This window comes from Gymnogyps californianus, chromosome 7, assembly GCF_018139145.2.
Source record: "Gymnogyps californianus isolate 813 chromosome 7, ASM1813914v2, whole genome shotgun sequence".
Lineage (NCBI taxonomy): Eukaryota > Metazoa > Chordata > Aves > Accipitriformes > Cathartidae > Gymnogyps > Gymnogyps californianus.
Genome location: NC_059477.1, coordinates 28,006,348 through 28,030,055, shown reverse-complemented (window position 1 = coordinate 28,030,055; position 23,708 = coordinate 28,006,348). Strand labels below are relative to the sequence as shown.

The 23,708-nt window shown below is 46.4% G+C and overlaps 1 protein-coding gene across 11 annotated transcripts in view; it reads right to left on the bottom strand.

Annotated features, from left to right (window-relative positions):
- The window catches only part of BIN1 (bridging integrator 1), a 102,904-nt gene that overhangs the window by 15,810 nt on the left and 63,386 nt on the right, over positions 1-23,708 (bottom strand). For 5 of the 11 annotated variants that reach the window (XM_050899532.1, XM_050899535.1, XM_050899533.1 and 2 more), the window contains 5 exons: positions 18,756-18,841; positions 16,802-16,877; positions 14,716-14,798; positions 6,942-7,092; positions 2,780-2,908 (listed from right to left, as the gene is read on the bottom strand). In XM_050899532.1, coding sequence (XP_050755489.1) covers positions 2,780-2,908; positions 6,942-7,092; positions 14,716-14,798; positions 16,802-16,877; positions 18,756-18,841 — 525 coding nt within the window. Of the gene's footprint in view, positions 1-2,779; positions 2,909-6,941; positions 7,093-11,928; positions 11,974-14,715; positions 14,799-16,801; positions 16,878-18,755; positions 18,842-23,708 lie in introns of all 11 variants that reach the window. The other 6 variants (XM_050899538.1, XM_050899540.1, XM_050899542.1 and 3 more) reach the window with 3 other exon arrangements.

The window sequence follows — 23,708 nt, the reverse complement described above, 5'->3', positions numbered from 1 at the left end:
TGTGACTCCTGACTGCCTGGTACCTATAAATCACGGGCAGTTCGCATGGGTGCCACTGTAAACCAAACCTGAGCCTTTTCCACAGGACTCATTCATCTTCCCACCTGGCCAAATGAGCTGACATGGTGTAAGCACCTGACCTGCTGTGGTCAAAAGGATCACCGCCACTGGCAACTCGGAAGGGCTTCTCTTCTATTTGTATCTATTCTCCATAGCTCATCCAGCTGCCTTTGTACTGAAGGCCCAAGACAGACTCCCTCAGCCACATACAGAAGAGCTGCCATCCATACAACTTATCTCAGGAACATGGATCCAGGCAGAAAACCACTCAAACTGCTGGAAGGCAAGTCTGAGAGACCTCAGAGATAACCCCCAAAGCTCCTAATTCCCTCTTGCCTTCTGAGACAGAAACACAGAATATGGCACAGCTCACCCTAGCTAAGGGATTTGAATCACTCCCCAGTCCAAAAACACTGTTTTCAATGGTTTCCATTTCTGGACATCCCAGAAACGTGCACATACGAGTCTTCTAACAAAGCATAAATTTGAGAAGCTTTGTTACTCTCTTCGAAGTCAGCAGAATAACTCCCTTTGACTAACACTCTAGCTAAAGACAATGAGGGCACATTCACTGATTATCATTAATAAAACAGTCACTACAAAGGACATGAGTCATTAGTATTCAAAACTGAACTATCACTTTTGGTGTTTAGATTTAACCTAGCCACTACAAGACGCTCCTTTCTACTCAGCTTCAGAAGAAGCTGCTCTCTCCAGGAAGTCCAGGAAAATCTGCCCCTGTTTCCACTGACTTCCCAGCTCACTGGCCCTACTGCTTCAGCTACCTTTCCAACAACACACAAAGTGTGGCAGGTTGGTCTCCACAGTTATATCATAGTCCCACAATGGAAAAACTCCTGGAAAGTAGCAAGAGACACCATTTAAGAGAAAGTCCTCTGAATACAGCCCACACCACCATCATTTTCACCTCCTCTAGTTTCGTCTCACTCCAATTCTCTTACAGATTTTTCTCTCCCTTACGAACATCTCTTTTTGAGATCCACAGGGATGAGGACAAGGAACCAAGCTCTCCCATCTCACAATAATAAACCCTGACCAGTATGCAAAAGTCAACTGGCATTCTAGTATGCTCCTCCAGCACATCCAGGCCACCCATCAGAGAGGCTCCAACTCCAATCTTTAGTTTTGTTTGGTAGTGAGACATCAAAGGCTCCAGTCATGGAATAATCTTACCTGCCGTTCAAGACTTACATGCAAGGGCTATCACCCCTTGTCTTTATCCAGATCTCCCACAAGACAGCTCATTGGAGCTAAGACATCTGACAGGAATGGCCCTGGGCAACACACTGAATGCTAGTGGCTGTTGGGTGCTTCAGTGAAGATTGTTCTGGCAACCAGAGTCCTCCCTCAAAACTCCCATCTGATTGAAAGTCACAGCAGATCCCATCCTGGGTCAGAGCACTGATCAGGTGCAGAAGAGTACCTCTGACTAAGGGCTGGCATTCACATGGAAATACATGATACAAACCATGGGGCAGAGCTGTCCATTATGATACAGGAGAAGGAAGTGCAGAAAATTGATAGAGAGTTGCTCAGCTGCCTGTGGTCCCTGCCTTCCAACACTGCTCTCAAATCACCTCTCTGCTCTGCAAGCTTTATGTATTGCAATGCAAAATCTGACATGGACTTCCTTCCCTCCCCCCTCCACCTCTGCTCCTCAGCAGCTGGGTGGAAGGTGGCAAACCAGAGGCAATGGAGCAACATGATGCAAGGAAAAGTTAGGGAATGAGTCACAGATGAGCACTGATAGAGACATTACTTGTGCTTTAACAAGGATTTAGGAAAAAAATAAATATATACATATGTATATATATTAAAAAAAAGTAGATGCAGGTATCTCATGATACAGCCAGAAATCTGGTCAGGCTCCTATATACATAAGGACTGCCATTCTCCTAGATCCAACACAGAATTCCCCACTTGGGCATCCTCTCTGGCAGTGATGTAAATCAAAAGGAAAGTGAAGAGGAAAACATATAATTTGAAAATGTTTTTCCTTTTTCAGGGCTTCAAAAGGTGCCACATGACAAGAAAGAAATATTCTGACGGGAACCACTGGCTGGTGAAGAGTGACAGACTGTGTCAGCAGTCCTGAATTCACAGCAGGCACAGTCCTGCCCATCTAAACTGGAGGCACCTAATCTCTGTAAAGAGAACTTCATGCAATTCCTGTTGGCCTTTGCTGTGCAGGTGTGGGCTTTAAACCACAAAGCCCATGTGTGAAGGCACAGAGGGCACAAAACTGTTTTCTCCCAGAACTGGCACAGATGCCAGGATCAGCACTCGGGGATGTACAAGAGCAGAAAACACATGCTTTATCCACACCCAGGATCAGTGGGTCTGGAGAGAGCATATCATGGGATATGAGGGGAGCCATGATCCACGTGCATTGCTGCTGAACAAATGCAGTGATTACTTTCTGACATCTCCATGTATTCTGACAATCTCCATGCATTTCTCCCATTTCTTCTATGAATGAAAGCTCTCAACGGGCAACGTGTTAGTCAAAGCCGCCTTCTAGCCACCCTCCCCTCTAAGTTAGCCTCCTATCTAACCCTTTGTCTTCTGAGGCCCAATGCTGAGCTTGCCTTCCTCCTTCACCTGACCAGGTTTCATGGCTTGACACCTCCAAAGAGAAGAAAGGTCAAAAGGAAAAGTTCAGAGGCAGACAAATATAAGGCAGGGCATAGCAGCTAACCTGCGAAGGGGTTGTCACACTTATCTCAGGGACAAAATTGTCATCAAACAGACTGATGATGTTCTCCTGCTTGATCTCCTTGGAGGGGGTGACTTTTGGAGGCGGAGGCACCGGAGGCCCTTTCCTCAACTGCATGCAAGTGAGCACACGGCCACAGCACAGACGGCGACACCCAAAAAAACCAGAGACAGGAACCAGATTAGCCACAAAAACTGAAGGTGGGGGAAATCACAACCACAGGCACAGAGCAGGGTCCAGTCAACGCCATCTGAAGAGAAAGGGAGGGAGGGTGAAGGGCTGAATTGAAACAAAACAACCGCACGCCTCCAGAGAAGGTTTGGCATCATTAGTTACACTTCAGCCGTGGGCAAGTTTCCCTCTGCAGAGGAGAAGCGTAACACAATTAATATGCATTGACAGGACATGCATACATAATTAAAGCATGTGCAACCTTCAAAAGAACCACTGGGAAGGGAGCAGATCAATTACTGAGAACACAATTCAATAGACCAGGCCAGCACTGCCTCCCCTTGCCATACTTACCATACCTAAGGGAATAAGAGATCAGACTCAATTTGTCCTATTATGGGTAGGTGACCATGAGGACAGACTCTAATCTGCCCAGTACCGGTTCCCTGGTGCATTGATTACCAGTGTAACATAAGAAACGTCTGAAGGAGCTCTTGATGGCGTCTTACCACTTCTCAGCTTTAGGCAAGAACAATTCAAATTCCTGAGAAGCCATGACTACTCTGGGCCCAACTCTGCTCTCAGTTTCACCAATGAGCATTGACACTAATGAAGTTGTGTTTCCCAAATGGAGATCCCAGAGAATGCATAACAAAGTCTGACCCTGTAACTCTAATCCATCCTAATACCCACCATCATGCTAAAAGACTCAGCCTGACACTGCAACCACAACCCCGTGGGAAGCTGTGGTAGACTGGCCCTAGATCAACCCATCCACATCCTTTTCACATTTTCCTGTGCCCAAGGCTCAATGATCATTTCTAGATCAAATCAAACTGTGAGGAGCTGCTGTGTTGGAACAAAGCAGCCATACAAGTTCCCAGCACCACAGCAATGCTCAGCAATGACAATGCTTTCCATTTACACTGATGTTTTACAGTTACTTGATCTTCTCATCGTACCTAGGATCCCATGGCAGCAAGACTCGGAGATCTGACAACGGGCACCCAGTACATCAGTGTCATGCCCAGATCTGAAACACAGCAATCCCCGACTCCTAGTCCTGTGTTCACACTCCTCCAGCATCTAACTGAGCTCTACAAGGCATTTATTCAGATTGCTAAGGATATGCCCAGTTTTCTAGTGGGTTAACCTACTTTAGAGAGTGTGAGTGAGTATGCAAACACACATTTTCCACTGAATAGCTGGCTAGGGGAAATAATGAAAGTAGTGTGTTCACTTCCAACTTTTCACTGTTTGCAGAAGGTGTGTCCATATTCCCCAAGAACAATCCCTTCCTGAAAGTCCCCTGCTTGCCAGTTGCAAGAAGGGACCAGAAATTTCAGGGAAAAGCTATTCTCAGAACAGAGCCACCATCTGCAGAAATGGGAGGCTCCAATTACAAACTCTGAAGTCAAAAAGATCCCAAATCTTCTGCTGTTTATTTCTCTAAAATAGTCAGTCTCCTTCCTTCCAATGCATTAGTGTCTTGGAGACCACTACTTCCACAGTGTCCAGCATTACCTCCAACAGCAGTCTAAAACCACATTTCAAAGACAACAGGATTGCATATTGATGTTGAGTTACACCTGGAAATTCATCAAGCACAAACAACTTTGCCACCTAGAATAAAACAAATCCTCTAAAATTTTGCTGAATCTAAATTCAACATAGCTGCACTGATTTCACAAGTGTCATTACAGTGTTTCAGTGGTGTAACTGAGAGCGAAAGTCTGACCTTTGAAATTTCACAGACCCCTGAAGTCCTGTGTCATCATCAAATTACTCCATGCGGAGAGCTGATAGCAGTTGCTTCTTCCAAAAGACAGAAATAAGCTGGTTTTGAGAATTAAAGGACAGTAAAAGAGCTATTTTTTGGGCATAGGGAACAGTTCAAAATTTAGTTAGTATTTATTTGGTCTCTCTTGTTTTGCTATCTTACTCTCCACAGCCTTTGCTTATGGTTTGCATTAGACAGGAAGAGGCCAGAGAATTGTACTTGCTTGTTGCTTTTTGCTCTATCCTCCCCCAGAGGATGAGGCCCATAGAACAAATCACTTACCCATAGGTCAAAAGTAATGACACCTGTGAAGATTTCAGTATTAAAGTCGAGCACTCTTGAGAGTAGACACTTGTGTTTTCCAGCTGGCTGGCAAGCTGACACACACTTAGTTTCTAGACTTTACCCATACAGACACCAGGCTTGGCTCTGAGTATGAAACCCCTGTCCTTGTCCTCCCTCCCCCTGGAGCCAGCTCCATCTCTTAGCACCTAGTACAAATATGGAGTGGAGCTCTTGTTCTTCACTGCAGCGAGGCCCGGGAGAATGAATTAAATATAGATTGGGAGAGAGCTGCCAGGCGGTGGCAGCATTAGCTGCAAATACCACTTCAGTCTTGCCTGTGGCCCATCTGAGGTTCCAGCCAGGGCTGCACTGGAATATTCTGCTTGCTCGACAAGGGGTGCCTCCAGCCCCATTCCTGTGGGCAGGAAGGCAGCAAGTGAATGAGAAAGCACTTGCAGGCTGGCAAAAACAAGGCTTATGTGTGCTATTTAAAGGAAAGGAAAAAAGCCGAACTCGGCAAGACAAGTCCACAGGCAGGATAAGTGAAGTCTGCAGTGAACAGCTCAATAAATCTGTACGATTTCTTGTTCCAAATTTCAACCAAGTTATGGCAATCTCTGAAAAAAACAGGAAGGCAATTCTGGATGCACTGTCCTCTCTGCCCCATACATATACCCTACTCCAAGGTCCTAGCCAGGGGGGTGGCAAAGCTGCTCTAGGCTGTGCAATGCTGAGCAGTGCAGAGACCCTGGAGAAGTCCTGAAAAGACACTGCCAGGCATCCACACATCTCGCAGGGCTGGAAAAGACTGTTTTGCCAATGTAGAAACATCCCCTTTTTGTCCCTAGATAATCCTGAAAAATCAAAAATGCAGTGGAGAGAAAAATGCTGTGAGAGGCTATCCAGAAACAGGAGACAGCCTACACCACTGGCCTGGATTAGGAATCACGCTGCTACGTATGACAACAGCAAGGAAGCTCTGGGTTGCACTCATCTCTTTTCAGAAGCAATAGGTTTTCTCTTACCAGTCTGGCCAGAACCCCTCTCAGCTTTAATTCTTCCTGGAAGACTCCTCCCTGGTGTCCCACTTACTGAAATGCAAGGATTGGCACTAGACATAAATTTGGCCTAGTTACTACTTTTCCCTACTAAGCTTTTCCCCCACTCAGCAATAGAGGGATGGGAAGAGGAAGTAAATATTTTATTTTCCTTAAATCCCGAAATAAAACATATCATATAATATGCTGAGTAGCAGGAGCTACATCTGCTATTTTAAACGTGCTGCTGGTATCTCCTGTGTAAGGAAAGGACTAACAAAGGCCACATGGAAGGTACCAGACTCCATATAATGGACAGTCTTCTTCCTGGTACCCACCTAATTTCTTCATAGCATAAGAATATAATGCCCTTATTTTTAGCATAATATTTTATCTTGGGATTAAAGTAAAACATCATGCAAAGTACAGATGTTCTCCTTATCCTTATCAATATCAAACTTTTTTCTTTGAACCCTCCTCAGTTACGGAAGTTCTTGAGAAGAAACTGGACCATTGAATTCCACAGGTTAATTCAAATGTAAAGAACAAATTTCCTCGCCTAGCTACAACTCCATCCTCCCTAGATCTTCTTGGCCATCCTACTGGACAACAAAATGTATTACTGACCTTCCCCCTTAGAGGCATTCAGAGACAGCTTAGTTATTCCCTATATAGAGATGACCAATGAGCAACGTGCATTCTCAAGAACCTCTCAGGAACCAGTGAAAGAGAACAACCATCATGTCATATTCTCTGTGCTCAGTAACAGGAAGAGGTCCAAAAAAGCAACTAATGGATGTCTTTGACTCACAGAGCTTGTGCCATCAGTGGTCATACTGCAAAGGCATGGTCAATGTCATGGGGACACTACCTGAGATGGTGACTTTGGGATGCTTGCCCCAGGCGCTTCCAAAGTGGATGGTTCCAGCTCATGGTTGACAGTCTTGGTCTCAGGGCTGGTGATGGGAGATCCATCTGGTGGAGGCGAGGGGCTTTTATTTGCTTTCGCTGGGGTGCTGTCACTGAAGGAAATGGAGAGAGAAAGGGAGAGAGAGGGAAAGAGAAAGAGAGAGAAGAGAAGTCTGAGCCAGGCCTAGGAGGAGTTGTGCTAACCAGCACAGATCAGTGCTGGTTATTATCTCTTTGCTTCGCTGCCCAGACACATGATGAAGATATTTGAAGCCTCTACAAGCTTCTGAGAAGCATCTTTGCTGGGTCACTTGCAGTCCAACACACTGCAGCAGCATTACTGTGCAGCAGGCTACTCACTAAATTCCTACTGCACAGATATACTTTGCCTCAGACACAGAAAAACAAAAACAAAAAACCAACCAGGCATCCTTAATTCTGTTAGATTCTAACGTAAGTGCCTAACATTAAGTTATAGTCTTTTAATACTGGGGAAGCAGATGGGGGGGAGGAGTTCTGTGCAGCTCATTTAATTTTAAATTCTATAGATAAGAATTTTCCTGCATGGTGGTGTACTGACACCTGCATGGGTTATGACTAATAGATTCGCAACACCTGAACTAAGGCTGTAATCATAGAATATCATATTCCTCTATGTGGTACAAACTGGCTAAGCTGGAAGAGGGGCAAAGCAGCCAGGGGTTTCACAGATCATTCCAGACAGCAAAGAAACAGTGAGATTCTGGCTACTAATAAAGATTTCTCTATTAAGGAAAGTCTCCCCCGCCTTGTTTTCAATGATGAACCCCTTCTGCCCTTGCCTTTCCAGTTGGTCCTTATTCCAAGATTGTTTCTGACACACAGTCATGAGGGATTCTTCAGGGAATTAAGATGCAAGGAGCATATGCCAATGGCACTTGTTGGTTCATAACTTGGCTAGATTTGGACAGATTTTTTTAAAGGAATGGCAAGAGGCACATGCCTTTCCCTAAGGGCATGCCCTGGCCAAGTGTCAAGTCTGTGCTTCAAAGTATGGAATCATGACAGATTTAGTAAAAAGTTGGTTACCAGAGGATTTCAACAGGGATAAAGGTAAAACCATTTTCCCAGCCTAATTCTCAGGAACAGTTGAATCATCTTGGCTGAAATTCAGCTCCCCAAAAAGCAACTAATCAATTTATCTCAAGTCATGCAGAAGCACAGACACTGGTAGGGGATATTTTAGCCGAAGTGGTTACAGTTTGGAAAAACTATACACAGCTGAAAACAGAGTATTACAGAATATTGCAAAAGGGCTGTGCAACCTCATCTACAGGGAGTGATATTTGTCTCCACTTACAAAGTTGCAGTTCTTGCGAAGTTAAAGGCCTTGGGAGAAGGCTGAAAGGAACAGAACCTTTCCTACAACTTGAGACAATAAATCCGGGCATAGAGCCAGGACTAGAGCAACGCAGACCTGATTCTGCAGGGACATCAAGTCAATTATTTCTTTGCTCTGTCCCAAGAGAGCCCAGAGCTCCAGACATGTACATCCACTCACACTTGGATGCCCGAGGTGTGGTGGTCATTGGCTAACATGCATGATGGCCTCATTCCTAAACACTCAGGAGTAGGGGGACAGCAAGAGGAGGAATGGACAGCAAGGCATTTCAACAAACCTCCCCTTCCAAGCAAGCATCTCCCCCTGCTCAGCATTCCAGCTTTCAAGCTCCCCATCCCATTCCCTCTTCGTTCACTTCGCCCTCACCCATTCCCCCCACTTTCTCCCCATATCCACCCCCCCACGCACATTTCCCCAGAAAGCGCTTGTTCTCAGGTCCACATGCAGGTCGGATGTTTCTGATGACCCTGATGCCAGCAGCACACCAACATGATGCAACAAACCCAATGACATTCTCTGCCAGCAGCTCTCAATCAGGGGGGCACACACACCAAGGGAAAAAGAGGGAAAGGAAGAGGAAAAAGGGAAGAGGAGGGACTAAAGAACATGTACGCCAACCCCTGCAGCTCTTCAGTTTGACTGGATATGCCTACAGTGTCCTTCCTCAGAAGTCCTCAGAAATCACTTCAAAACAGTGGGTTGTGTGAAGGATTCTGCAAAATTGACAAGGTTGTGCTACAGATTAAAAGAAGAAATGGTTGGAGGGTGAAGGTGAGTCAGTCCTGCTCTGAACGGGAGTCACCAGGGAACAGCAGAAAATGACAGAAAATGTCCTCTGATGCTAGAGTTGGGGAAAAAAATACATGTTACCTTCCCTAGAGTTGAAAGCACTTTGGAGAAGATGGGGGACACAGTGATCTACAGCTAGACTGCCAGGACTCCTCAAATACCCAGACTACACTGGGAATATTGGGACTACTGGCTATCAGCTGGCCTACCAACACAAGGGTAGGCTTTTCCTTCTAGGGACCTGAAGAGACCATTTCTCCCAGTGAGAAAGGAGTTCAGACTTATTTTCTAAAGGCCATGAAACAGCTTTTTAGTGCCTTATTTCTGGCACCTGGCAGTGATTTAATTTGGAGATATATGGGTAAAAGGCTCCCAACATGAGAGGCAGCCCAGTTTCTTCCCCTCATCCTATAAGGGCTGAGAGGGCCCTGCACTAAAGCCTTCATTAAGTCACTACTGTTTACAGCTTGTTTAATGTTGGCTGATCCCCCTAGGAAAATGCCAGTGCTAATTTTGGCTGAGCCTTTTCCAGCCCCCCAAGCGGTACCTTCATTCCTGCACTTGTTGCTTTGCACGCATTTAGCCAATGCAAGCAGTGTCAAGCAAGCTTGTCACCAGGATCCTCTGTCCTTCACAGGTCCCTGGGGAGCACACACTGCCCACGCAGAGCAAAGTCCTGCCTCCAAACTGACTGCTTGCTCCAGGAAACACAGGGAAAAGTAAGAGTGTGGGGATTGTCCCCACTGACCAAACGTGAGTACCACAGTAAAAGCAAGTCAAAACAACAAGGTCATTGCTCTCTCTTTTTCCTTCCCATGAGCAATTGGGAAGCGATGCCAAATCCAGGAATATCAGGCAGGGAAGGGGGTGTCAACTTTCTTCTGCAAATAGAGAGCTGGGAACAGGGGCTAATGTGGTTACTGCAGCTGAAGGGAAAGCCAAAATCCCCTAGCCTCTTTTAGTGCTGCTGATCTCCCAGACCCCTCACAGGGCTGCCTCATCTGTTCTGGAAGAGCAGAGTAACATTTGCAGATGGGGTTCCCATGTGCTTGTAACAATCCTACATTAGAGGATGAAACCTGCTTTTCAATAAGGTAAAACCAGACCAGTCACCTCCTGCCAAGTTCTCTAGTTAAAAAGAAAAAAAGATTGGCATCTCAGCTAAAGCTCAGAAAGGGCCTTTTAGCCAAAAGTAATTTATTTTTTAGCACCAAAGCAGGCTGGAGAATTATAACAAAAGAGGGGGCAGGAGAAAGGATGAAAAAGCACCTACATACCCAAACATACGGTGGCACAAATGTACATTCTTGCTGCAGATCAAAGAGTGACCGAGTCCCAGACCCTCCTTCCCTGCACCAGGGGTTGCACATTTCTCTGTGACCCCAGCAGCTGCTCTGACAGCAGAAACCCCCAGCACAGCCCAGGTAAGGCACTTAAACAGCTGGGCCAGTTGGACTTTATCAGGGCAGAGCAGGAGGACATTGTGACTAGAGCTCATCGAGATGAGATTTACTAGCTCTCCCTCTGCTGTAGCATCCGTCCGTTCTCAGTGACTGGAAATGTTAGACCTCCTGCCTGGTGCAGGTACAACACTGGTCCAACCAAGGACCAGAGACAGACATCTAGAGAAGTACTCCTGTGAATCCTCCTATTCCTACAGTAGAAAACCTCAGAATAGTAACACCACATTGCTTCACTGCTTTTCACTTGAGGTTGTAAAAATCAAGATTTGCCCATCAGCTTCCCTGTGAAATTACCATTCTCCACCCTCCAACCTCCCACTTTACAAAGGATGCATAGAAGAGACAAAGAGAAGGGTTGTGTGACTTGCCCTAGGTCAGTGGGAAGCCAGGATCAGAAAAGCAAGCATCCCAATCCACCAGCACTTGCTTTTATTGCTGGCAGGACATCATCTTGAGAATTATAATTTTTTTTTTTTCTTCCTGTCAGGACCCCGTGGAGGGAGTACCAACACAAAAACTAAGAAAACAAAAATTAGAGGAAGTTTCCATGCCATTATGAAGCAATTCCCACTTTGCTCCAGAGCATGCTCTTGTCAGAGTCCTTGACCTTGGCTATCATAACTCTAGGCACTGTAGCAATCCAGATATTCAATGCCATCACTGTCTTGAAAGGCAAGATGCTGACATTAGTCTTTATACAAGACAACAGGCTTCCTTTTCCTTCAGCCCTGCACAAAATTTTCAATGGATGGAGCAAGATAGTGAGGATCCTCAAGAACAGAGCTATTAAGGAGCAAAGCTGGAAGTGTCCTCCTCCCACCTCATCATCCTCCCAACTGCAACAGGTAGATAGGACAGGACTTCTCAGTGTGAAAGACCTGCTTCGTGGTCCTCCCTGGCCAGGCAGGGAATGAGAACGAAGCATTTCAGACCTGTTCAAAAGGGCCAACCCCACTAGGCAAAACTAGAAGTTGTTAATCACCAAAATTGCCCATATTTCCCATGGAAAACCCAGCATCGCGCTTTTAGTCACACAAAAACAACTGAACAGACAATGCCTGAGCTTTCACGCTGCCTTCTTAGATAGGAAAAGAAGCAAGGATTCAATCCAGGCACACAAGCAGTTAATGGGATTATCCAGACACAGAGAGATCTCAGCAGGACCCAGCAGGCCATGAACACATCATATCATGCAAAGGACCCCTCTCCCATCACAAGGTTAACACGTGCCAGGCTGTTAAGAGTCCAGCAACAGCCCCTCCAGTTTTAGGAACTAAATCAAACGCGTATCGAAATGCTGCTCTCCGTACCGGTACCTGCTCATCTTTTTCCTCAGCCTGGCGAACAGTTTAGTTTTCTTTCTGTTGAGGATGGCACGCAAATCATTTCCGTTACAGGATGGCACAGTCAAACCAGGGAGGAAAAGTTACGCTCCAAGCACCCATTCACTTGGTGCCACAAAACTCACTGTAATCAAGATGACAAGATCTCTCTCTCTCTCACACACGCAGATACACACACACACAGCAACACATACACACTTCCATTGGTTCCTAGAAAGCTATGGCCTGGTTTGGAGAGGGTAGGAGAGGGCTTTTTGTGCCTGTCAAAGATCTACATATACGTGAGCAAACTAGTGTTTTCCCTGCTCTTTGTAATATGGGGTCAGAGTGCATATGGAGAAGAAAAAGGAAACTGTATAGACCAGCAGAGAACTGTAAATGTCCTTTTTTCACAGGTAATCACAGCTCTTCACTCTCCCCTGTAAATATTGGTACACAAGAAACAAGCTCCCCATTCTTTACTTATGCGATCTGTGTGCAGTCTTATACGTGGAACCTAATCAGCAGCTTTCCTACTATGTCTTTTTCCAGTTTGTCTGATCATACTAGAATAAAGCTACAGCTCTCCTAGGTCTTCTAGGCTTCTGAGCCCTGAATGCTCAAACTCTTTCAGAAACAAATCCCAAACATACGTCTGAGGTTCCCAGAAATACATCAGCTGCTCTGTGCTACTGTGCCACATAGCCAGCATCAGATTCATCAGCCACAGCAATATTTCTGTAGGACCTTGCATGAATGCCATAATGACGTGCACAGATAATTCCCTCTCTTCTCACACCTCTTCATTCATTTCCTCCCATTGTATCCATCTCCAATCCCCTTCCCAGTAGAGAAGGGTTAGGGAAGCATCTGCTCCTACTGCAGACCACAATAAGCAATCAGATCAGTGAGGGCTATTTCCTCCTGCACACTCTCGCTCCAGCCCTGCACCACAATGAGAGGCCAGATGGGCAGGAGAGACAGAAGTGCCTCACAGCATTTCCTGGTCACCGCAGAACATATTTACTACCCTGGCAAACCTTTGCTACATCCTCCTACAACACCCTGCTCCACTGCGCTCGGGAGGAAGAGAGTTGCTCTGGTGCAGGTCCGGCATCTCAGTCAAAATGCAGGGAATAAGTGATGAAGCAGCAGCACTCAGATTGCTACCCGCACAGGGACCTCTGTGTGCGTGCTCGTTTTTGGGTTTTAGGGCCATGTGGTCTTGTAGCCAGCCAAAGAACGCAGAACTGCAGCTGAGACACCCATTACAGCCCCAGATGAAGCTAGCAGTTTGTGGGGGCGGGAATTGTGAGGACAGGTAATTTATTCATTGGAAGCTCTTTCAGGCCAGAAACTTCATGCCACAACAACAATAAACATATCTGGGCCAGGCTGTCACTACAGCCTGCAATCACTTCCTTGAGGAAGAAAGGAAGGAGCTGGACAAAGCAATGGCTACAGCCTTCATCTGTCCTGTTAGCTCATCCTCTTCCAAGGACCCTGGAGGATGCTGCTATCAGAGACAACACGGCACATGGCAGCAAGAGGATGGGCACCATGGCCTCCTTGCAAGGCTTCAGTCTTGTTGGGTTGTGATGATCAACAGACACCACATGCTAACTTGGGAAGAAGATACTATTTTCACAAGAAGCATTCCTACTAGCATCTTGGAAATTTGGTGTTAGCAAAAAATTCAGGAGCCAAATTCAACTCAGACATCCTCTTTCTTTAGAGCTGGCAAACACCACACACATTGCTGGAACAAGACACGCAAGTCAGCTATGCATGACTGCAATAGGAGGTTAAACTGGGAGGAGAGACAAGGGAGCACAGAGGTCTCAACAGTTCATCTAACCCTTCCGAATCAATGCACTCAGACCGCAGCTTGCCCTTACTTCATGCTGACTTCACCTCCTCCCTCCGTCAATATACCAATTGAGGACTTGGGCTGTGCTCCTGCTCACCCGGCACGTGGGATTAGCAGCAGCTGGAAGCCAGAGCCCGACACTTTCATCACTCATGCATTTGGATGGGAGCCAGACAGCCTCATCCAGAGCCCGACCTCTCCCTCCCCTCTCAGTGCTAGAGAATGTGCAGACTTGCACTTAACCATACAGGACTGGACCCAGCTGAAGAAAGAAAACTAAAGGCCTGGAGGACACTCACTCCTTGCATACGTGCAGATTGGAAGTGCTCTGAGATCAGGAGGCCTCATATTAGTGAGGCTGCAACTACTTCCACAACACACATGGAGGAAATGCACCTCAGCTGGGTAAACAAGAGGGGCATAAGGCTTTGGCAAACAGGTGGTTCCAAGTTTGGAGGGCCAAAGAGGAGGCTGGGGAAACAAATGGGCTTTTGGTGCTCAAGCTCACAAGCTGCAGGTACATGGCAGAAGCTTTTGAGGGAAAGAACAGGACAGGTGCTGGGCAACTGGACCCAGAAGGAAGGGCAGCTCAGTATTACATGTCAGTGCATGGAATTCAACTTTAAAAAAAGCACAGCTGAGAGTCAGTTGCCTAAATATCAGCACCTAGTGAAAGTTTAGGCCTCCAGATGCTACTCTAGAAAGGTAAAAGGTATTGCATTTTGTCACCCAGCCCCAAGTGCAATCTTGGGATGTGCTCTAGGGCATCTCAGGAGGGCACTGGCTGGCTATATGCAGGTAGTGAAATCACTCCCCAACTGACAACACAGAGGTTTCAATATCTCTGGTAGAGGCATCCCTGTCCCTCCTCCCCTGCTGAGGGAAAAGACACTACTCCCACAGTTACTGACCTGGGCTGTGCTTTAACAGGGAAGGCATTGCCTGAGTACTGCTTGTCTAGACCCAGCAGGACATCATGGAGGTTTTGGTTCAACTGCAAAATACAAAAACAAAAGAAAGAAAAAGAATGAGAAAAGAGCCCAAGCGCCAGAAGAGAGCCTGGGCTGGCCTACACAGGCTGACCAAACACAGGCTTGTGCCGGGACATGTGCACATACTCAGCTATCCCAAGAGAGGACATCCCTACATCTGTTTCCACTCCTCTGTGGGGTATGAAATGCTAGAGAACTCAAACTCGAAGAGCTGCTGGCACCTCATGGGAATGCTCTGTCTCCCTTACACATCATCCTCTTTGCTTCTCTATTACCTGCCCCCACCGGTGTGCTGCCAGGTACCATTGCAGAAGCAGGCAGAGTATTTACCTAAGGGTCTATGTGCTAGAACTGAAGCTTCACTCTGGATTTGTAGCCAAAACTGTTCTTCAGAGCTGCTTATAAAGCTTAGGATATGGCCATTTCAACTGCAGAGCCAAAGGCAGATGGACTTCCAGTCAACAACAAGCCTTGACTTCACGGGCTGCCTGGGCCGTCTAGGTTTGGCCAGGACTGGGATATCTTTGCAGAAATGCAGTATTAGGGGTTAAACTCTCCCTGGCACTGAAGGCTGCAATATTCACTCCAGACACTCCTATTCTGAAACAGCCAATTCATAAACAAGATGAGATGCCAGATTTATCATTGGTAGGAGGAGGGATCCGATGCAATCGATGTTGGAGGCATCGTGCTGGCAACACCAGCAGTTAATTGGATGCTATAGCAGTAATAAGAAACAGATGGTTCTTATGGAACAAACCAAAAGCCCTGCTCTCATACAAAACTCCTCAGGAAAGAAAAATCCAAGACGTGATACAAGAAGATAATTCCTGTCTAACAAGCATCTTTCTCATGTTTTGCTGAATCTAAGTTAACAGCAACAAACTGATAATTGTAACAATCCTCCCTATTCTTAACAATCAGTTCATCCCTCAGTGGAGAAGAGCAGGCTATTAATTGGAAAGGTCCCCATGAAATGTCAGCAGGGCTCAAAACTGATGCATTACACCCAGGCAGAGGGCCCCTGACTGCTGGGAATTGAAAGACTATAATGTTGCTTGTTGCTTAGCGGCTTACTTGTTAGGATGACATTGGAGAGGGGAGGGAATACAAGAGTTTTCCAGCTGGGCTCTCAGTCGCTCATCAAGATTAACGCAACGGTTACAGAGGGCGTGCAACTCTTAGGAGCAGCGTACAGACCTAAGGAATTCAAGACTTCTCTAGCTTTTAAGTGAAAGAACAAGAACACATTTGTAAATGAAAGTGGCAATGGGGGGCTTTCCCACAGACTGTTCCTGAGGTCTCTGCTGGGCACTGGCACACAGCACCAGGATCCAGCCTGCCACCACCAGGTTACAACACTGCTTACTGCTGTAATTTCCAACTCGTGGCCAACTGGTAGCCCATGCAAGGGCCATGCTAGGCACTCAAATGCCTTCTTTTGGGTCACAGGGCAGGGAAGAAGCCAAAGCAGAGAGGTACTGCTGGGAAGTGCCTTCTTGAGGGACCAGAGTGATTGGTCAACTTGCAGATTGGCAGATTCCCTGCTGTTTTCATCCCCACAGCTAGATAAATGAGGGTTCACAGCGACTTGCTGCCAGGCAGCAGAGGAGGTGGCAAATAGATACCAGGCTGAAAGTGCTCAGATTATAGGTTACAGATCCGTAATGTAGATGAACTAAAAAAAGGCAGCAAGAGATAGGCCTGAAAGTGGCCTCCCTTCCCTCCGTGGATCCGCAAATGAGCCCTGCCAAGTGACACAAACTCCCTACTGCTGCATGGCCCTGTGGTCTCTTCCCTGTGCTCCATCCCTTTACATTACTGTCTCAGACAGCCTTTCTCCCAAGTGGCTCAGAAAAACCTAAGGGTTAACATTTTCCTCTGATGCAGGGCAAGTGTTCTGTTTTCTGTAGCCATTTTTTTCAGGTTTGTGTCATTTGTTTGTTTGTTTTAAATAACAGTGAGGAGAGGGTGTATTAGTAGGATAAGCTGTTAGTTGCCTTACCTTACTCATTTCTTTATGGAAGTTCTCTTCTAGGCCTGCTATACTCTGGAATGTGTTGACGTAGAAACCAACACGACTGCCAAATGAAAAATGAGACAGAAGAACTTAATGGACAAAATGCTCTCCCAAAACCTTTCAATTCTGCCCCTTCTGCTACCTCTCACCCACTATTCCCATTCAAACTCAACTCTGTCAGGTCTGGTACATGCTGGAAGAGAAGGGTGGCAGAGAAGCATGAAGGGGGTGATGGAGCAAAGGCCAGGTATGCGACAAACATGTCCAAGGTGAGGAGGAAGCCAGGTGGGATAGGATTTGAATTTGTGCTGGCTAAAGGGAGAGGGAGGTACAGGGCAGGGAGGAAAGGAAGGAAAAAAGGAAAGAAGGGAAAAAAAAAAAAAGGAGAGAGCCAGTGGTAGGGTGATGGAAAGGAAAAGGACAGAGGCTGTGACACAGATAGAGTGTGGGGAGAGCTGGGGGAATTGGCAGGAGGACAGATATTAATTCACTCTGAAGTCCCTCAGCACCAGAGGAAGTAAAAAAGCATGAACTGTTTGCTGCAGGGGCAGAAGAGTAAGAAAGCACAGAACAGGCACAGAAAGCAACAGGAAAGCAGAAGTATCAGCTGGATAGCAGGAACCTGTGAACAACCTGTGGCACCTTAAAATCCCAGCAGCTGCCTGCCACCCTCCTTCCTCTAGCCAGCCTGCCAGATGCCAACAGAATTCTGTACCAGCACCCAGCTGGAGAAGCAACAGCAGGAGGGAGATGCTCTCTAAGGCCAGCAGCATCACTGTTCTGCACATGGAACCACTCAGATGCCTGTATCCCTCCCAGCTCCTTCCTCAGCCAGGCCTGCATGCTGCTTTGAGCAAAGAGTCCTGACTCAGGCTGGGAAGAAAGAGTGAAGGCAGACATCAGCACTTTGCTTTCCCCGCCCTGCTGCCACCCACTTTCTGCATCCCCCACAGACCAGCATTGCCAACCCAGACATGATTACTGCATTTAAAAAGAAGAAACTGGGACACTCATAGGAGAATTTTGCCTGCTCTCCACTGCGCGCTCCCCATACACCAGCTTCTGCTGCCCTCCAGTTCATCCTCCAAGCTAAATGTTGGTCTGTTTCTTTCTCCTCCCTTTTCATCACCATAATCACTGGTATGGCAAATCCATGGTCTCTCAAGTCTTCCTATTCTCTCAGCCCATTTTCCTCTGCCCAGGCTATGTTTTGTTAGCTAGAGCACAACAGGACAGTTATAATCACTAGTTCCTCACTGGGTCCTGTGTCACATAGCCAGGAGCACGTTTAGGGGCAAGAGAAGGCAGCCACACCAGGATCCTTCCCTTGTCTTTGTTCACCCAACTGCCCAAACCCGAAAGTGGCATCCAAAGCAGAGCAACCTGTCCTCTCATCTTCCCTCTTGTGTTAAACCTGCTGCTTCACCGGGTGCTCATAAGCTTGCATGGTGAGACACAGTGATCAAGGCATTACCTCTTGGCTCTCTCCAGCCCCGGTGACTGTATAAACCCCTCTGACATCTCACCTTCCCTTAATCAGTCAGCTGACATACCCACTCAGCTGCAGATGTTCCTTCCAGCCAGCTAGCTCCACACTCAAAATCTTAGTAACCCAGCCTGCTCTGTCTGCTGTCCACAGCAGAAGCTGGGCCATTGCCCAGGGAAGTTGGGCAGAGTTGGTGGGGCAAAGGGATTAATCAGACAAAGCATAGAAACACAGTTTTTCTTTGTGATAAAACTGAGTTTTTTCATGGGAATCATGAAGCAAAGCACAGAAAGCCCAGGGTGAACCTGGCTGGGGGGAATCCTAGGACAGACTCTCTGAGATCATCCAGAAAACAAGAGCAGACACCCAGCCCAAGCTAAGGAGAACAGTGATACAAGAGCTTGGGTCTTCACTTCCTTCCAACCAGCCCTTGGGAAAACTTCCAGCACTTACCTATTCCACAGTGAAGGCAGCTCCTCCTGCAGATCAACGTTCATCTCTTCAAACACCTTCTGAGCCTTTACTAACTCTTCTTCAGCCTTAATAACAGAGAAGGGAGATTGTCAGCTCCAGTGCAGACAAGTACCCTGCAGGGCTGGGACAACTGTGTCTCTTTTGACTTACTTGGGAGACCAGGCAAAACTCTAGCATGGGGTAATCCCCATCCCAAATGAGTCTCCCAGGAACCAGGGCTGCATCACAAGTGACCTGATGCCCCTTCAGCTTGCATGTGTTACTCTCAGGTTTTCTGTCAATGGATTTCCCTGTTTGGATACTCAGAAAGTAACTCAAACATCCACTAATGTGTTTTAAGTTCTGTAAGTTTCCCTGGCTTCAAAAACTGAATGGAGCTAGTCAGGCAGTTCAGCCTCCAGCTTTGATACAGATGAAGATAATAGTGGCCCCTGCCCCTTGTCAGGTCTCTGAAAGAGTTGAAATCCATCCCAAATGGCGTTGAGGAAGAGTCCTCCCTCATGGGGACTCTCTCTGCTCAGGTAAGGTCACGCCAAAGCCCCATCTCTTCTGAGGAAGGGAGGAGGTCTGCATCCTTGGCTGATACAGCGCTCTCACGAAGCTGACTAGAGAAGCAAGGAAGGGTATGCAAAGCATGAGTGGTGCCAGCAGGAGGCCAGGCTGGAGTGCTTGAGCAGCAGGTCTTGGTTTCAGCGGTCTCACATACTCTCATTGGTGAAGATCTAATACAAGAGCAATCCCTGGCTGGCTGTTGGCCACCAACACCAAAGGAAATATGCCTTGTACAGGACCTCTTTCTCCCAGCTGAGAGTTTAAATTTGATTGGTTCATTTGACCTAGACACTGACAGACCCCAACACTGATGCATGAATTCTGCCGGGTTTCATATTCGTCCTCGGTGACCTCTTCCTCTCTTCAGTGCCCTGACTTAAAACTCAAAGCTTGCTAATTAAAACATTTCTATTCTGTAATTTGCAACAGCACAGCATTCTCCCATAACCCTGTGCAGTGGGATGCAGGACGGCAAATCCCTGCATGAGCAACTTGATGATACATCTTAACAGGAAGGTCAGCACGAGTGCCTACTTATATGTGTGACAACAGCAGGAATGTCACAACGCCACAGGTCTCTGCAAAGAGCCCGCAAGCCACTGGGGAACTGGATCTCTCTATGAGCCTGCAGTCAGATTCCTACTCCTCCTACAAAATGAAGTTTTATCTTCTTTGTGCCAGCTTAATTAAAGAAATCCAGCTTACTGCTCCTTAGTGACAGGTATAGGCAAAGATAGGATTGATGGGAGAAAGGACTTAAAAATATTTTGCAGTTCAGAGTCCTGTTCCTCACAGTGTTGTGTAGGATTCTTACACTCTCCGTTTCTCTCCTGACTTATGAGCAAGCCACAGAAGCTCCTACTTTCCAGCTAGCTCCACCTTTCAGAGGGTCGCTCATTGCTGCCAGAGGCAAGGCTAAGACTTTGTATTCAAAATCAGAAGAGAAAGTTTCAGAAACTTCAAAATCAGAAGAAAAAGACACAATTGGGAGGTATTCAAAAGTTAAGCAGATCCTGTGAGGAACATGCAGGAGGAGAAGGGGCCGTGATGCCTCCACACAGAAACCCCTGTATTTCGCTACTACACTCACTAAAAACCCTAACATTTCGAGAGAGTTTGCACAAAACAAACAAAAAGCCCATTTAAACAGACACATAGTTTATACTGGATCAGAGATGATGATCACAAAGACTCATTCTGCCTTAAAATCCCTCTACGAATGAATGTTTCTAATGTAACCATTTTAAAGGGAGAAAAAAATTCCAGTCCACCCTTTGGCTTTATCTTATTCTGATTTCCAAACTAGACTGGAACCAGAATCAACCCAGGAGATGGGATAGCTGGGAGATGAGGCACCATTGAATACTGTTAAGTTTTTCAGATATAGTGAATATTAGTAACAGTCTTTCCCTCTCTCGTTTACCTGTTCACAATGTCAAAGAACCTAGAAAGCAACATGTGAATATTGTGACATCCCGAGGCAAAGGCAAAATCAGCAACAGGCAACGTTCACTCTAGAGTAGCTGTAGGAACGAGGGCTACATTTAGTGCCTGTGGCTCAGCTAGTGCTCTCAGTCCCAGGTATAGCATTGAATTAATTCTCCACTCCTTTGTCAGCACAGGGATCTTCTCACCAGTGGGATTTATTTTGCTTGGAGGCAGGGGTCCTGACACTGGATAGCTCTGACTGCTTCCAGCTGGAGCCGAAGACAGACATCAACTTGGTCATGAGCCCTACTAGAAGAAAAGCCATCTCATGCAGTACAATAGGGAAAGGAGGAAAGACATAGGTTTCAGGGGCAGAGCCCACTGCTACCGTATCTGTGCACTTTCTATTTCAGCTGTCATCCTTGCCAACCTGATGGAGAACTGAGGCAGAAGGACGTAATGCCCAGGTCCATGAAACGTGATCTCAGAAAATTCTTCCTCTCCTCTCTCTGCCTTAAAGGGGGAAGGTTTGAGCAGGAGCTGGGCAACACAAATGCTTTCCTGACCTTCCCCCTAGCCAAGGCTCAGAGTGCCAAGCACAACCAGTTCAGTTGTGACAGGGGGGCAGTTATTCCCCATTACATTTCCTACCATCATGCATCCCAGCACTCATGAGCGTCTGGCAATATCCAGCCTGGTGCTTTCAGGCAATCCGGTGACCATTTCTCTTCAAACACTATGCTGTGAACTGTGGTTATTATGCACTGCTCAGTAAATAGTTTAGACATCCATGAGGCAGGGGTAAGGAGGAGAGCTGGGCACCCCACCCCAGGCCCAAGCCCCCACCAGTCCCAGCCAGACCTGCCTCTCAGAAGGGCAGCACAGCCCAGGACTCAACTTGCTGGCTTTCTCCTACAGACAGAGAATGATATGTACAGACAGACGATATGTTCTGTTACCACTGCAGCAGCAAGGATGTCGCTTTTTAGTCTGTATTCGGCATTTCAGGGGAGCTTAGCAAAAAGGCAAGAATTTGCTGTTGTAAGCCACTTTCCCTTTTGTTTCAAAAAGTGCAGCCACCAAAATTTTTAACGGAGAGGATGCAATAGCAAACCCCCTAGGAGACTTCACAGAAAAACCCCACTGTATTGTTTTTGTTAGTATCTGCTAAAGGCCTAAAAAGCCAGCAGTTTGCACACTGGAGGGAGGGATTTGGTTTTACAGTAGAAATAACAGGTCTTGCTGACCCCATTTTTGCTTGGGGGTTGTAAAATTATCAGGCAAGAAGAGACAGCAACAGAGCTGCTGGTAAGAGAAAGGGCTTTTTTTTTTTTAAGGCTTAACATTCTGAAGCTCTTCAATAAATGCAGTGTCATCAGCCTTCCCACTTTTATCAAGAGCTTAATGAGATTTAGAGTTGTCAGTAACACCTTCAGTCTTGAAGTCATGCAAATACAAAAACTGAAGCCTTTTTTTCCCCTGCCTGCTCATGTTTGTGAAGAAAAGCTGGGAAACCTACAGGTTCAGAATACAAACTAATCTTCTTTATTGAGATTTTTTTTTGTTAGTCCCCAATCAAAATAAAATAAAATAAAACAAAACAACAAAAAAACCCCCAAAGACTTGCACAATTAGAAACATAAAATTAAGGTTGGTGATAGTATTATTTAGTTCAAGAATGAAAGAGGAAAAACTTAAAGGAGGACTTAACTTGATTTGAAAATATCTGGAGTGACTGAAAATATTAATGCCACGTAGCAGGAGGTTAACACCCCCGCAACACAGCGGGTGGGAAGATTACATACCCTCTTGTCACAGGCTTTAGGGCAAAGTCACCCAGTACAGTGAAATTATGGAATGACTCTCAGTAGCCTAAGATCAGAGTGCAATGGATGAGGGAGCACTCGTAGGTACTGTTTCTCTAGGCAATCTGTGGGCAGTGGTATTACTCCCAGTCACCCCAGCCAGTCTGAGAAGAGGAAAAATGCCCAAGAGCCGATTTATTTATTTGTGGCTTGAGAAACTTCCCATACCTGCTTTCTAGTCCTCCAGCAATACCACCAGCCAAACACCACAGCTACACAGATCGCTCCCAGCACGGCCGGCCAAGACACAGGCAAAGTCCCTGGCAGCCTGACAAATGTCCTTCTCCCTTCAATCAAGAATGAATACTTATTTCCTCCCTTTGCTATGCATCTTAAAGCAGGACTGCTAACAGCTGTTCTTTCCCCAGGCTTTATTGATGTGGTAATCTAGTCTTTTCCCTGATCTGCAGTCATAAACTGACTGTGAAAAACCCAGGTGCTTTATAAGGTGAGAGCGATTTGGTGTTTCTAAACAGTGATTCATTCACTGACAAGGAATGTGAAAACCTAGGAGCATTTGAATGAGAACAGATGAGCTCACCAGGAACTTGTGAGCAGGTAACTGGCACTCTCCCAGGCTGGGTAATGATTTACTATCCCTTGCCCATTGAAAGCATTTTCTTCTCACCGACTGTTTTCTGTCAGCTCCCTCTTATCCCTTAAGGAGCTCCAAGGTAAATACCAAGGGAGATTTCATCAGGAAGCCACGCTTCTCCTATGTAGGATTGAAATTCTTAGGCCCTGCAGTTTCTGAGCTGCTCTCATGTCCCTCAAGATGCTATAACCTAAACGCCAAGTTCTGCCACATGATGCAACCATGACCTCAACCTGGAGTTGTTCAAATATATTACACAGGGTGCAAATTCCCTGGTCTAGGCCCACCTCTTCTCCTCTGCAGATTGAAACTCCGTGTATACGGAAACGGCTCTTTTAGACCACAAGAGCCAGGACCGCGCCCATTTTGGAAACTTGGATTTTACCACAGTAGAATGTTGCAACCTAACTCAGCAGCCATAGAAATTGCTTTTGAAGCAATGGTGGGTTTTTTTTTTCTGGCTTTACTCAACAGCACAAATGCAGAAGCCAA